The following is a 15608-nucleotide window of genomic DNA, read 5'->3' as shown; positions in this document are numbered from 1 at the left end:
GAGGAGTGGTGAAAAGTTGTGGGTATTGTGTGGTGGGACTGTGGGAGGGAACTGGTTTGGATTCGATATTGGTTCTGAGGTAGACTGAGTAAAATGGGATTAATTTATAAAGGCATTTAGGAAGTTTGAGGTGGGGTTGTTGTATTTGGTAGGTTTGGAGGAGATGAAGTAAAGGAAGTGTGTCACTTTGGGTTGTGTGTGAGGGATTGGTAGAGAATAGAGTGTGTGAAAGAGTGGGATAGGTCTTCGGGTTCAGGTGGATGATTGTGGTACTTTGTGGTATAGGATAGTGAAGGGAAGACTGAGAAATGGGGGAGTAGGAGGAGTTACTGATGGTATGGTGAAGTGAAGAAGCATTGTGGGAGTGTAATGACAGAAAAGGATTTTTTTAAGTAAGTGGCAGAAGTCTATGATGTTGGGACAGGACTACAGAGTGTGTATGGGAAGATGAAGGGTTTATGAAGGATGTGTTTTTTGTAATTGGTCTGTTTTAAAGGTGTTTTGGTGGATATAGTGGGTGTAGAGATCACTGTATTTAAATGGTGAGAACACATATTCCAGGATTCATGCAAAAGTTGTCTGGTATGCCTGACCACACAGTGCACACTGCACACTAGGCAAGCTAGTCCCATTCATAGAGCCCTCCTGTTACATATATATTCAGCTCTGCAGTAAGGGGCAACAGGATTTTTGGCACCATATTTAAATGCAGTCATTGGGGGATGGGTCTGTGATATTGAGGCTCCATAAGTAGCCTGTTTCTCTGCTCATTTAGGATATTTTTATAGTACAGAAGTCCTAAGTAGTAAGCAAGTTACTCTAAAAGAGTAGCGCAGAAAATGAGTAAGCATACTCTGCAAGGCAGCAGCATGCACCTGTGCATTTCACTGGGTAGAGGAAGGTGGTCAGTTTTGCCCTGTACATATTGATAACATGTAAGTAGAAAGGAATGCATGCACAGGAGTGTGTGGGTTTGTGTGTTTATATATGTGAGTATGTATTTTGTGTGACTGCTGCCTGACATAACCTGTGGTTGGTATGAACTGGGATATCATGGATGTGGTGTGTGTGTGTGTGTGTGTGTGTGTGTGTGTGTGTGTGTGTGTGTGTGTGTGTGTGTGTGTGTGTGTGTGTTGTATGAGTTGTATGCATGTGTAAAGAAATGTGACTGGGAGCCTGTGTGCGTGTGTTTTCATATGTACACAAGTTTTAAATTGTAGTATTGTGTAATTTTATTCTTGGCACATAACTATTTCTTAAAGGCACTAGTGAGGCAAGATAACACATTTACTGACAATTACATTTTAAAGCAAAACCCTTTTGTTTTTCTCTGTACTATTCTGCTTTCTAAATATGATTTGATACAGAGTAAATGTTGTACAGTGATTTCCAATGACTGAAGGCACGTCTTCCTGTTTATAATGTAAAATGCATGGATAATCTTAAACTGGACTAAATATAGTATTGAAAAGCTTTATGTTTCTGATAATCTCAAGTATCTACAAAAACTTTACAAAATGTTTCTCACTTGTTAGCCTACCTGCATTCATTCCATTGCTTTTTTGTTACAGGTGTACAAGAAAGCCATGGAAAATCTTTTACCAACACCTGCTAAATCACATTACACGTTTAATCTACGTGATTTTTCACGTGTTATTCAAGGCTGTCTGCTCATTAAAAAGGAATCTGTAGAGAACAAGCGTACCTTCATTCGTCTGTTTGTGCACGAAGCATTCCGGGTCTTCTATGATCGGCTTGTAGATGACACAGATAGGTCTTGGCTCTATAAACTAATAAAGGATATTATAAAAGAACATTTCAAGGAAAATTTTGATTCTGTTTTTGAACATCTAAAATCCAGCAAGTCTCCTGTAAGTAAAGAGTAAATTTATTATTCTGTTCTGTTGAATTTTATATTAGCGATACCACTGATTTGCATTAACTGAAATAATATTTTGTTTTCAGTATTTCAGATATTTTAAGCTAGTTCAATGATTTTGCCCACATTTCTAGACTGTACTTGTATTTAATAGTCATCTGACCAGTGTTGATTGTTATAGTGGATTATGAATGACTGTAAATGAAATGAGTATTTTCCTACAAAACCAAATGATGTTCATCATTAGATCAATGTTGCAGTAGCCTAAGCTATATGAGATGTATCCTGTTAAGGATCAGATGTCCATCCAGCTTCCTAAACTTTAGGGGACCTTCCATACACCAGTGTGACTGCTAAAGCTTAAGGGCAAGCTGGTATAAAAGCATATGTATGGGTGCCAAAAAGTAGAGCTTTCGTATCAATAAACCAATAAGGATAGAGCCCTGCTACAAATAAATGTTCTAGGATATCAGGGGAAATAGGGATCCCCAACTTTAAAAATATTAAAAATATCAAGAGGCAAGAAGGAAGGATGTTTATACTGCGGAAGAGGTCTGTTCAAACATCTACTATTATGTAATTTAATTTACATAACTTTACTATGTTCATCATAAGATCACTGTCCCTGTAGGGCAGTTTTCATTTTTTTGTGACATGAGGGAAATACTACTTGTGAAAGAAATGGGGTCTTCAAACCATTTCAGAATGTTATTCAACAGAGTTTCAGGAGTTTCTTCATTTACTCTTATACATTTGTCCCTAGCTAGTCAAGTACATATTGCACTAGGGTTAACAGGTCAGTTACTATAGAAAAAAATCAAAACAGTGGAAATATTTGAGATGCAGTAGTGAGACCAGTTGGCATAATGGTTAAGGTCTGTGCCTTCCATGCACAATGTACAAAGTTCGATCCTGATGTCCGACCACTGCCTGTTTAGAGTTTGCATGTGCTACCTGTGTGTCTGGGGTTTCCTCCCACCACTGACAAAACATGCTGTTTCCTTCTCAAACTCACCTAAGAATGGAGTTGTGGGCAGCAGCACAGATGGTGCCCTATAGTGGGAAAAGGTGTATAGACTAACCGCTTTGCGCATCTACTGTGATGTGCAGTGTCCTCAAGATAGAAGAACATGGATCACAGACTGTGCACCATGGCAGGACTAGCCTTTCAAAGGGGTAAAAATATGGCTCTATGTGATCTTTGTTGACTAATATCATGGGCATGAGTATTTGCTGGTGATAATTGGGTTGAGGATCTGACCTACACCAGGGATCCATGCTAAAGGTGGGAGGGGTGTATGTGCCCCTTTTGGTCAGTGTGTGCCTGCCATGAAGTCCAGCATCCCTGAGTCAATAAGCTACTGCATGGCTGGTGTCCAGTTACCCAGCTTGAGTTACCTGGGATAGCTCTAATGAGTGAAAGCTGGACATAAAACTAATCAACCTGCCAAACATGAACTAAGAATTGTCACACTCATAATCATTTTACTGACAGATTAGGCTTGGAAGTGGATGACATGATGGTAAAGAGGAGGTTAGACATCCTATGGGAAGTCCAGCAAAGCCATTTGGCTTGGGATCCAGAGACTACTATTCAGGAAGAAGACAAATTAGAAATGGTGAGGGAGAAGCTTTGGAAGGCAGTGAGGGATGTCTTTAGAATTAGTGATACACTCGTCACAATCAGACTCCAGTGTAATGATTGAGCAGTATTCATAATTTCAGCCTATGCCCCACAGCAGGGTTGTAATAGTGAGGAGAAGAGTACATTCAGATGGCAGTTGCAAGACCTACTAGATAAAGCAGAACAACAGGAATTGGTGTTGATAATAGGTGACCTGGATGTGCATATAATGACATACAGAACAGGATATGAGGACTGCCTGAGTCCTCATGGGTGGGGTAACAGATGTAAAGAAGAGGCTATTCTAGACTTCTGACTGGCAAATGGCTTAGTAGTAACCAACACATGGTTAAGAAAGAGAGACAGACAGAAGATCACATACAGAAGTGGCTAACTTGCAACTCAGGTAGAGTTCCTCCTAGTAATGAAAGGGCACCGGTGTAATTCAGTGATTAAAAAGTTATCCCTAGTGAAACAGTTGTCTCACAGCATAAACCATTGGTTACAGCAGTCAGCAGCAAGCAGTGGTCAGAAAAGGCTCTAAGGTCAATGGAGACCAGCCTGAAGACCTGGAAGTTGACTGGAGAGAAAGCACAACAGTTCAAGACATTACTCAGGGCTGTAGCATCTCACTTCATCTCAAGACAATACATTAAGAGTTTTTTTCTGCACTCTGTTGGGAGTAGAAGACTGATTCAACCCACCCAAGTTGGGAACTGCTGATGAAAGGCTTATTGTGTGTTTACTTCACTGGCCTGAGGGCTTAAATATGTACAAGTCTTTCATCTTGCTGGTATAAAAGTCTTGCAGTTGTGCATCATGCAAACACTGCTACACATGCCTTGTATATAAGCAAAGCTTTCCAATTTAAAATCCTCTAGGAAATGCTGCCCATAGTCTCCCAGTGTTCATAGTTGATCAAAGAGGTGCCAGTTTGTGCAGCGGGCAGCACCACTGCAGTTCACCTAATAGTATACTACTAAACACTCTCACTTAGACCTTTAACTGACTCTCCTCCTCTTCTTGCCACCTACTAAGGATCTGGTATAATAGATGAGCACTTGCCTGTAATCTCTGTTTTTGGTCTGGTGGATATGGGCATCCTGAGGCATTCCCTAAAACAAAGGGAACATGTGTCTTACTGTTCATAAAGGATAAGTACACTGCTAGACTGGTCCAACAACATGACTCGCTGGAATTGCTCCATGCCCAACTAAATATAGGTGTGACACCCTATCATAGTCTTGCTATCTACAGATCCCCCTAACAGAAGTCTGGAGAACCACACCTCCTACCTAGACCTACTGGAATTTCTTAACATTCAGCCTAACATCATACTTATGGGTAGCTTCAACTACCTCTCCATAAACTGGGAGACTTATATGACCCATAGTTCACTTGCTCTGAGGTTTTTGGACTTCATCAAAGTAAGCACCCTGGAGCAATTAGTTAGCTCCCCAACTAAAGGTACAGATATCCTAGACCTAGTACTCATGAAAATGGGGGGGTGCTGCTGCCTTCTGAACAATAACTCTTCCCTGGTAAGATCTGACCACAAAATGAGCTCTTTTAGAAGTAAAACTAACCCAGAACCCCCATCAAACTCCAAACTTGTTAAGAACGTTGCTAATACCAATTACCTCAAATGAAGTGACAGCTTATTAAACTTCCAAGCCCCTTTGAACCTGGATGACGGTGAGGCCGACTCTGACCTGTGCACAAAAGCATTGCACAACCACATTTAAACTGAATAATGGAGGCAAGTACCTATTTGAGTCAAACCTATGATTACTGGCACAAATAAACCACTCTAGTTGACACGTAGCATAAATAGCTTATTCAACAAAACGAAAAAAATTCTCTCCAAAGCCAAGAAGGAACAGACAAAACAGTGCAAACAGACACTTACCAGTCAAAACAAACAAATTAGAGAGCTGGTCAAATCTGCCAAAGCAAACTATGAGGTAAAGATGGCCTCCCAGGTGAAATATAACCGTAAGACTTTTTAAATTATGTTTGTTACCTCAGGAGAAACACTCAACAATATGCAGAGTTACTCATGAATGGCAACACTTACACCCAGTCTGAAACTATAGCAAACTTGCTGGTTGACAAGTTCATTTCAAACTCTCCGCCCCCCCATTACCTTCTACCACACAAAAAGAAATACTCATAACCATCCCCCTAATGGTCATTATGAGGGCACAGGTCCTTACTGCGCTCCTAAAGCCAAAAACACAGCCACCATGGGTCCCAACAACATTCCAGGATGCTTCTTAAATAGCTTGAAACAGAATCTATCAGAGCCACTAGAAATCCTCTTTATCCAGACTCGAGATGGGCTTTGTCCCAGAGGAATGGAGGACTGCAGCAATTGTCCCTTGGGGAGGGAGGACCATCAACTGACCACAGAATTACAGACTCATAAGCTTGACTAATCTTATCTGCAAGGTCATGGAGAAAATGATCAAGATAGCAAACTTTCTCATATGATTACTAGGTATCCCTATATATCCTTTCAGAAAGGACATAGTTTAGCAGACATGTTAGTGCATAAAAAAAAATCGTTTTTCCAACTCATCCATTAGGGAGACAGATACCCATATTAAGGGGAACCTTTTCATGTGGTAATTGTTCAGTGTTTCGTTATACAGAAAATTTTACTATTATTAATGGTGTTATTTTTCGTTCTAATCAGAACTTTTTTGCCACACTGAAGGAGTTGTTTATGCACTAAAGTGTCCTTGTAATTTATTCTATATAGGGGAAATCTCATTGGGCTTACTGAAAGAGTTCTAACCATGAACATTTTTTATTATCAGGAGAAATGTTTCTGGCAGACTCAAGGTACAACCATGGGGGCATCTTTTGCCCTCATATATGCAGATCTGTGTATGGCTTATTTGGAATAACAATTAATCTATGAGCCTCTTCATAATATATACTTACCAGAGATGGACATCTGGCGTCGTTATTTGGATGATTGTTGGTTGATTTGGAGGGGTGATTTGGAATACCTTAATGAGTTCATTCAATATATGAATGATAACAAGTGGAGTTTACATTTTACATGTCATCATGATCAAAAACAGATAACTTTCCTGGATGTTTTGATCACTAAGACTTTGGATGGCACCCTTGATACTCAAGTCTTCCATAAGTTCCTCGAATATAATTCTATATTACATGCTACCAGCTTTCACCCGCCACATGTTACACGCAACATTCCCAAATCACAATTCATTAGGCTCAAGCGGATACGGTCTGATGCTACACAATATGAGAACTCCAGGAAGGATATGGTTCAGAGATTTAAACATAGGGGCTACAAGCCTGGGACTATTGCTATGGCTTGCCATCAGGTATCTGGGAAGGATAGGTTGGAACTAAGACCAAATCTAGAAATGCATCTACGCAGCTCAGTTTTACTACTACGTATGGCAGAAATATGAATGTTTTGTCAGGTTATTCATCGTAACTGGAACATACTGCAGGCGGATCACAAACTGGGACATTTGATTCATGACAGGTGCCATTTTGGTTTTAGGAGAGGCAAAACAGTGGGTGCATTTCTCAACCACTATAAGCACCGATTAACCAGGGAAAGAGAGTTAACACAGGTGACACTCACAGGGGAGGCTGCTATTGGATGCTATCCATGTGGTCACTGTGTCCACTGTAGTAGTATTAATAGAATCAGCAGTTTCACCACTCGTAACACAGTCAGGGTATATGATATTTGTTTTTTTGCTAACTGTTCTTCGGATTGGTTGGTGTATCTTGCTACCTGTTCTGTGGTGCTTTTTATGTGGGCCAAACATCTAAGCCTTTCAAATTGTGGGTTAGTCATCATCTTAGTGACATTAAACATTAAAGGACTAGCTAGGCTTTGTATAAGCATGTTTTGTTACATCCATCTGCCAGGTTTAGGTTTACCATTATTGATATTATTAAGGGCAAAAGAAACAATGTTATTGGCTGGCATACAAGTTTAGATAACAACGAGAAAAAATGGATAGTCAGACTGGGGAGTTTGTTCCCGCCTGGACTTAATGATCAATTATGATCAGCCAATTACAATCACTGTTTGTTGGATTGAGTGTATTTAAATAGGATTTGGTGTTAGCTCTGTTCTCACTGATGAAGGTTTTGGTGTCTGTGCCGAAACCGGTTTGTCTTGTTATTTTTATGAATAAAATGCTGGTGTAACCAACTCTCCAAATGCTGGCTGTGTTCTTTGGATGTCTACTTGGTTGAGCTGTGCACTGCCATACTTGCAGGAGTGTTCATGGGGGACAAGTATGGAACTTAAGAAAATGTTTGGAGAAATAATCAGCTTTTATCAGGGAATATTATTTATAGGTGGGGACTGGAATTTGGTTTGCAATAGTGAGGATGTATCAGGGAGACCTAGAAGGGACAAAATAACAAAAGAGGGTAGATTTCTGAAAAAAAATTATGAAAATATTTGGTAAGGTAGATGCCAGATAATTTCCCAAGGTGCAATAATATCTAATAGCTATTTCTGGTAAAAACGAGGCACTGGTGCCTTCCAAACTACCTGTTAAAAGAGAGAAATTTAAGGAATGGGAAGTGGAAACTGTCTGAGAGTTATTGGGGAAGATAGAAACATCTTCAGAAAATATAGCTAGTGACTGGTATAAAATGAAAATGGAGTTTAAAAATACAGTCAAAATAAAAGATAAAGAAATATGGTTAGAAATAGTAGAAATTACTTTGAGGGGCTGACAAAGGTGAAAGTATTGCAGAATAAAAGGAATTCACAGAACAAGAGAAGGAACAAATGCAGACTGCTAAGGAGAAAATAAGGGAGTACCTGGATAATATGAGAGAGTTTAGAAAGCTTGTAGTTAAACAACTATCTTATGAAAACAACTCCAGACCACAAAAATGTTTACAGCATTGAAAACGTTGTTTCCAAACTTAGGGAGCATATAACAAGAAATATGACCAGAGATCCTGTAGAGGTTTTATTCAGTAAATTTTATGAAAATTTGTATAAGGTAGAGAAATGTGGAAATCAAGAAAGAGTACAAATGGAAATAATATGGTAGACTTAATTATGCCAAGGTTAGAGGTAGACAAGGCTCAACAACTAACAGTTAAGATAGGAGGGTCGATATTATAACTTCGACGCGTCAGCTCTCCGAACACGTAATGATCGACCCATAAACAGTGAAAGCTGAAAACTGCGAATGGCCACTTCCGCAAATTATTTCACAGGGAAAAAATTTGCTTGGCCATTATCGGAAATTTGCCCTTTTCTCCAATGTAGAGCAATCTCAGATTTGGTATATTTAGTTAGGGGGTGTTTGGTGGGCACAGTCCCCCACATCGGGGTTGTGGGGGGGGTGAAGCCCCCACTTTATTAGGGTTTGAAAAATGTATTTGTCTGTTCACCGGCCAAGTGAATTTTTTCCCTATGAAAAAATTTGCAGAAGTGGTCATTCATGGTTTTCAGCTTTTGCTGTTTACGGGTCGACCTTTAGGTGTTCAAAGAGCTGACACTTCGAGGTTATAATATAGACGCAGATAGGAGGTGATGAGATAAAAACAGTCATGCATAATCAAACTTCAGGAAAGTCTCCAGGAACAGGTGGTATTCCTGTGGAAGACTGAAAATTAAGAAGGAAGAAAGTGACAAAGATCTGGAAGAGTGTGTGTAGCAGTATTTTAAAAGGAGGAGAAGCACCAACATCTTGGAATAAAGCTGTGATGGCAGTGCTACCTAAAGATGGCAGACACCCATTTAGACCCTGCTTCATATAGACACATTTCAATTTTAAACCATGATTATAAAGTGTTTGTGTCTGTACTAGCTAAAAGAATGGCAGAAGTGTGACCAAAATTGATAGATATGGATCAGTGTGGTTTTGTGAAGGGGAGGCAGACATTTGACAACATTAATAGAATAGTGATAATCCAGAGGGAAGCAATATATAAGAAGATAACTCTGTTGTTGTTGGGTTTTGATGCAGAGAAAGCATTTGACAGAGTAAGGTGGGATTTTATGAGTAGGGCATTTGAAGCATTTATATTCTGTGATACAATAATAAGGTTATTTAGAAGGATATATGAAGAATTTGAGGCAAGAATTAAAATGGGAGGGTTCCTCTCAGATAATCTGTTCTTGAACAGAGGAACCAGGCATGGGTGTCCTTTTTCCCTTTCATTATTTGCTTATGTTTAGAGCCATTGACAAAGAAAGTAAGTGACTCAGAAATATAAAGATATAATTGGCATGGTAATCAGGAAATGTTGGCTTTACTTGCATATGATATTATTTTGTACCTGATAAATCTGGAAAAGGACATCAGCATTTTGGAACATTTTGAGAGAGTTTCATGTCTTTTTGGAATATAAAATTAAGGAAGATAATACAAAGGCTGTAGCCATTAATTATGTATCCATCAAGAATTGGGTCAACAATACCCACATTTATGGGAACATGATAATATGAAGTATTTAGGAGTGTGGATTAAAAAGGCTTCTGTTATGACAGCTAAGGATATGTGGGAAGAGTCAAAACAAAAGATAATGATTGAAAAACTGGAAACTCATTTATGAATATATTTAGTAAGATACAAGCAGTGAAAATGTTTTAGTCCCTTTAATCTGGTATATGGGTCAGGCATACTTTTATCAACCTGAGGAGAAGTTGTGAAAAATAATTTATAAAGGTTTCAAGGGATTTATCTGGGATTAAGTGGGATAAGTTGATCCTTCCAATAGAACCAGGTGGCTTGTGTTTACCTGATTTGAATACATATTTTAATGCTGCTCAGTTAGGGCTCATATACATAACACATGCAGAAAATTATAATTCAAAGTGAAAAGGGATGATGGTGAAGCAAGGGGGAAGTTCGGAAAATATAGAGAGAGAGTGGAATTTTGGATGCAGACCTTTAAGGAGAATAATAACAACCATGCAGAATATTATATTCACAAAGTAGCAGTAGCAGTATTCTACGAACTAATCCAACACAAGAATGGAGAAGGGAGATTTTGCCAATAGGGATGACTGCAAGTAGGATACAGAAAATAGGCAAGAAGGGGCTGGATTTTACTGGAGAAACCTGGCAAAGGAACTAAGATGTTGGGAACAAATGACTCAAGCCAGAAAGATAATAGAGTGGGATGAGGTCAATAAGACATTTGGATTGCAAGCTAGAGACTGCCTTCCCTACAAGGGCTTGATCTCAGAGTACAGGCAAAGAGAAAGGGATAGAGGAATTTTAAGTGAAAGACCTGCTCTAGTAGAGTTTTTAGTTGAATCTATAACTGAAACAGATGTTTAAAAAAGGGATAATTAGTAGGATATAAAAATATTGCATGATAATTATAAGAATCAATCAGAGGAGGTTAGAAAAGATTGGGAAGAAAGACTGTGAAAGCAGTTTACAAGAAAACAATCGGAAGGCATATGTATGTCTTCCAAGTATGCAGCCAAGTCTAGAAAGTTTAGGATCTTTGCTTGGAAGTGTTTGCACATGTATTTTTATACCCCAAGCAGACTTCAACAAATATTTCCTCATGTAGACAGCAAATGTTGTGATAGAGAAGAAAGATATAACTGGGAACATATGTTTAGGGAGTATAATGAACTGGCAGATTTTAAAAATTCCATACAGAGTATTCTATCAGAAAAACTGGGTGAGCAAATGGCTGTAAGGAAATTATTGTTTTCCTATGGGATACAGGATCTGAAATGCCTAGACACAGTAAGACCTTACTAAGTTTAATTCTGTTAGCTGCCAAAAAAAGCATTATTAGAAAATGGAAATATAAGTCTACATCACCTGTCTTTGATGTATTGAATATTATAAAAAAAAGATAAAAGAAATGGAAGATGGATCTTTAGAAAAGGAAAGTAGAAAATTACATAGAAGCAAACAGAAATTGTGGTAACAGTGCATGTATAATAATGTTGAGGTGGAGGAAGAGTGAGGTTTATAGGAAGGATTAGAATTATTTGAAGAGGCACTCTTTACATGTTCCACCTTGAGTCATGACAAAGTTAACCTGGTGCGTGAAATGATGGTACTTATTCTAGAGAATAATTTTTTTTATTTTTTGAGGGCCAATATTTAAAACAAACAAGGGAGTTGCCATGGGGGCTGCCTGCGCCCCTATATATGCAAATATAGTATTATTAGGCTGGGAATTAAAATATGTATTCCACAAAGAATTTTGGAACATCCAGTTATATTGCAGGTTTTTGAATGACATCTTTATTTTGTGGAAGAGAAGAGTGGAAGATAACCCTGGCTTTATTAACCACCTGGGGAAAACTACCTCATTTTTGGAATTTACTTATAGCTACAACACTAGAGGCATACATTATTTTGACACAGAAATTTCCCATACACCTACAGGTTTCAAATCTAATATATTTTGCAAGAGTACTTTTTGTAATTCTTACCTTCATTATACTAGTAATCACCCACTTTCACAGAAAAAAAGCTTAGTCAAAGGACAAGCTGTAAGAATTACATGCATGACTTCAGATTTCAATGATCTGAGGTAAGAATTTTTCACATTAAGAAATCTGTTTTTGGAAAGGGGATACCCCAAACAGATGGTGGAACAAATTATTGAGGAGGTATATGTAGGATGGGAACAAAAATATAAGCCCCTCTTAGGGAACCACTCATTTACTAACATAGCCCCTACACATCCTGGTGAAACGAAGATTTACGAGCATGCATATATACTGCAATACAGTCCCATATCATATGAAGTGAAAAACATATTACAACAGAACTGGAGTATATTTAGGGTGAATAATGATGTGTTAACTGCAGTGGGAGACAAACCATTTTTTATTAGCACGGTTGGCATGAGTATTAAACAAATTATGGAAAATAAGGTGAATTTACCGATAGAGGGTGGTCGTGGTACAACACCCTGTGGGAGGTGCTCTCAATATACTAATATTTTAAAGCACCCCAAACCTACCTAATAAGATGGCATCTAAGGTTACATATAAGAAAGGTTATTGTTCTACCACCAGAGTGGTGTACCTTGCTCTGTGTGATGAAAAGCAGAATCTATGAGCACATGAATGACATAAAAAACAAGAAGGACACAAATGCAGTATATAGGCATTCCCTCACTTGTTCCAATTTTATAGGTTTTAAATTTGATATTCTGGATACAGTGGACATAGATTTTAGGGGGGGGGGGTGACTAGAAGAATTTATTAAGTAAAAAAGAGCTGGTGTGGCAGCTCAGACTAGCAGCTAATTTTCCTCCAGGTATAAATGATTCCTTTACTATTCTTCCAGCCCTGAAAGAAAAATCTGTGAAACTTTAAGTGTTTTAGCATTTTTATATGCATTACTGTGCCTGTTTTTTTAGATATATGCTGAAGGTATTTAATATGTAGTAGTTTTCTATTTGTAGCAAGCTAGGTCAGTTTTGAATATTAACATTTTGTTTAATTAATATTGTTCATGTGATTTTTTTTACATGTGATTTTTTTTTGACCATATCATTGGCTCAATTTTATGTATTATGTAACATGTACTAGTATAAAGATGGTTCTCAAATCAGTGTGATTTATTCTGACGAAGTCTTCTATGTGAAAGACAAAAGCGCTTAATCTTGGTGTGTTTTTACTGCAATAAACGGAGTTCGTATACAGGCTTATTTGGTACATTTTCTATTTGGTTGCTGTAGTATATGTTAATGGTGCTGGAGAAAGCATTTTACATCCAAAATATATTAAAAAATAAAATACTACTTAAAAAAATATAAAAGTAAGTAAAGCACAAAAATTTTACAGAGAGCCCATTCTCTAAGGGTAGGCAGAGATCATTCTCTCTTCACTCTCTCTCTCACACATGCTACCAGGGGATCGTTGGTTCACTTTTGCACTTCACTCACGCACTCACTCACTCACTCACTCACTCACGCACGCACTCACTCACTCACTCACGCACTCACTCACTCACTCACGCACTCACTCACTCACTCACTCACTCACTCACTCACTCACTCACTCACTCACTCACACACACACACACACACACACACAGACTCCATTTGCTTTCATGAACACATTCACTCACACAAGATCGGTCTCACCCTCTTTCTCAATCTCTCACAGTCTCCAGCTGCTTTCATACACACATTCAGTCTCACTCTCTCAATCTCTCTCACACGCAGTCTCCTCTGCTTACATACATGCATTCACTCACACATCACTCTCGCTTCTTCTCTCACTCTCTAGATCTCACACACACACACACACAGTCTCTCTACTTTCATGCACGTATTCAGTCACGCATGCAGACAGAAACACACACAATTGAGCTCTCTCTCTCTCTTACTGTCATACAGTCATATAGTCTCTCACACATGCTTTATTTTTTTTTTCTTTTACACTCACTAAACAGCAAAAGTGCTGCTTAGCGAGCGTAAAATAATGGCTCGCTTGCACTCACTTTCACTGACATGCATGCATACACTCTCGCACACAAACCTTTTTTTGTCTTTTTTTTTTGACATTTTACACTCACTAAACAGTAAACCGCTGCTTAGTGAGTGTAAAATAATGGCGGTCTTTTCATTTTTCTCAGTCTGAGGTCCGCTGTGGAGCGGCAGACTTGTTTTTCACCGGGCATTACTTGTACATTAATACCCTGCTGGAGAACGTTTGATGTCCTTCAAGAATGCAACTGCAGTCCTGACATATGGGTTGTCCTGCCTCAGGCAGCCCTTCGGTCGGCCAGATTCCAAAGTCTGGGTCCAGCGTCGGCTGATGTCGCCTCTTCCACGTCAGAGCGGCTGGGGTATAAAAGCATCAGCCGACGCCATCTTCTTCAGTCTTTCTTGCCGCGCGGTGCCTGAAGCAGAAGCAGTTCGCAAGTGCCGGTCGGCCAGCTCCTGTGTTTTCAGATACCGAAGTCATCAAAAAGTTAAGTACCCCATTGGGGAACCTTTTCTTGCCTCAGCCGATGTCAGACAAAACTGAAAAAGTTAATAATTGTTTGTCTTGTGGTAAACAAATACCTCATAAGGACTTCCATTCTTACTGCCTTCCCTGCCTCGGCCCAGACCACGACGTCTCAGCCTGTGCTGCCTGTGCTTGCTTCAACAAGCGCACACTTAGGCGCTGGGCAGAATTTGCTGAAGACTTTTTTGGGGAAAATTACTTCTATATCATGCCGTTGGAACTTCCGACAGCACACGTTTCCAAAAAAACGGAAGGACCGGGACTGACCTCCGCGGCCCGAGACTTCCACCGACACCACTCCTAAGCCTACCGCGAGTGCATCGGTCTCTTCAGAGGTGGTAATTCAACCGCTCCAGGCCAACGACACCGCCTTACCGCACACTTCGGTCCCGGAGGCTTCCCCGGTGCCGGTTGTTGTTTTTTCTCCCGAAACCGGAGCCCAAGATTTGCCTGACACCATACCTGTGGACAAAGTTACTCCAGCACGTGGGGCAGCTAGGCCTCCTGTGTCTATGTCCATCAAGGCCTACACACGTGCTAAGGCTGCCAGCCAGGCTAAGTCTCACCCTCCTAAATCTTTTTCTCAGACTCCCACATCGGATAAACAGATCATGACTTTAGCTGCAGATCTAATTTCTTTAATCAGGGGCTCTCAGGCTCATCCAGACAGAGGTTCTCAGCCGCCTTCAGACAAAAGGCCTAGGGTTGAGCAGACAGATACCCTTTCTTCAGATGAAGCCTCTGGTGAGTCAGGTCTTTCAGATTCCCAGGAAGAACCCTTCCCGGCCTACGGGGATTCTGATGCAGATGAATCCATTCCCTCTGCCTCTCCTCCTGAGGATATTTCTTTCGGGGAAGTTCTACACTCCATGAGAGAGCATTTTCAGTGTCAGGGCCAGGACTTCTCGGACTCCAGGAAAAGGCTTCGGACCTTCCTTAAGTTACCCCAGCACAGGCCTTTAGCTATTCCCCCAGTGTTAGATGTATTGGATGATGTGTACTCAGACTCCAGTACTTCTCCTGATTCTCTCCCTCCTACTCCTGTCAAGCCTGACAGATATTATAGGGTTCCTGAAACTCATAAGCATCTCTTTAAGGCCCACTCTGTTGACCTAGAAACTATT

The 15608-nt window shown here is 39.7% G+C and overlaps 1 protein-coding gene across 1 annotated transcript in view; it reads left to right on the top strand.

Annotated features, from left to right (window-relative positions):
* The window catches only part of DNAH12 (dynein axonemal heavy chain 12), a 4520724-nt gene that overhangs the window by 2836417 nt on the left and 1668699 nt on the right, over positions 1 to 15608 (top strand). The window contains exon 38 of the mRNA XM_044078497.1: positions 1572 to 1871. Coding sequence (XP_043934432.1) covers positions 1572 to 1871 — 300 coding nt within the window. The remainder of the gene's footprint in view (positions 1 to 1571; positions 1872 to 15608) is intronic.

The sequence above is a fragment of the Protopterus annectens genome, chromosome 7.part1 (assembly GCF_019279795.1).
Source record: "Protopterus annectens isolate FY-2018-M chromosome 7.part1, PAN1.0, whole genome shotgun sequence".
NCBI classification, from domain to species: Eukaryota; Metazoa; Chordata; order Ceratodontiformes; family Protopteridae; genus Protopterus; species Protopterus annectens.
Note: the sequence above shows the minus strand (reverse complement) of the source record. Positions and strands in the feature narration are given on the sequence as shown.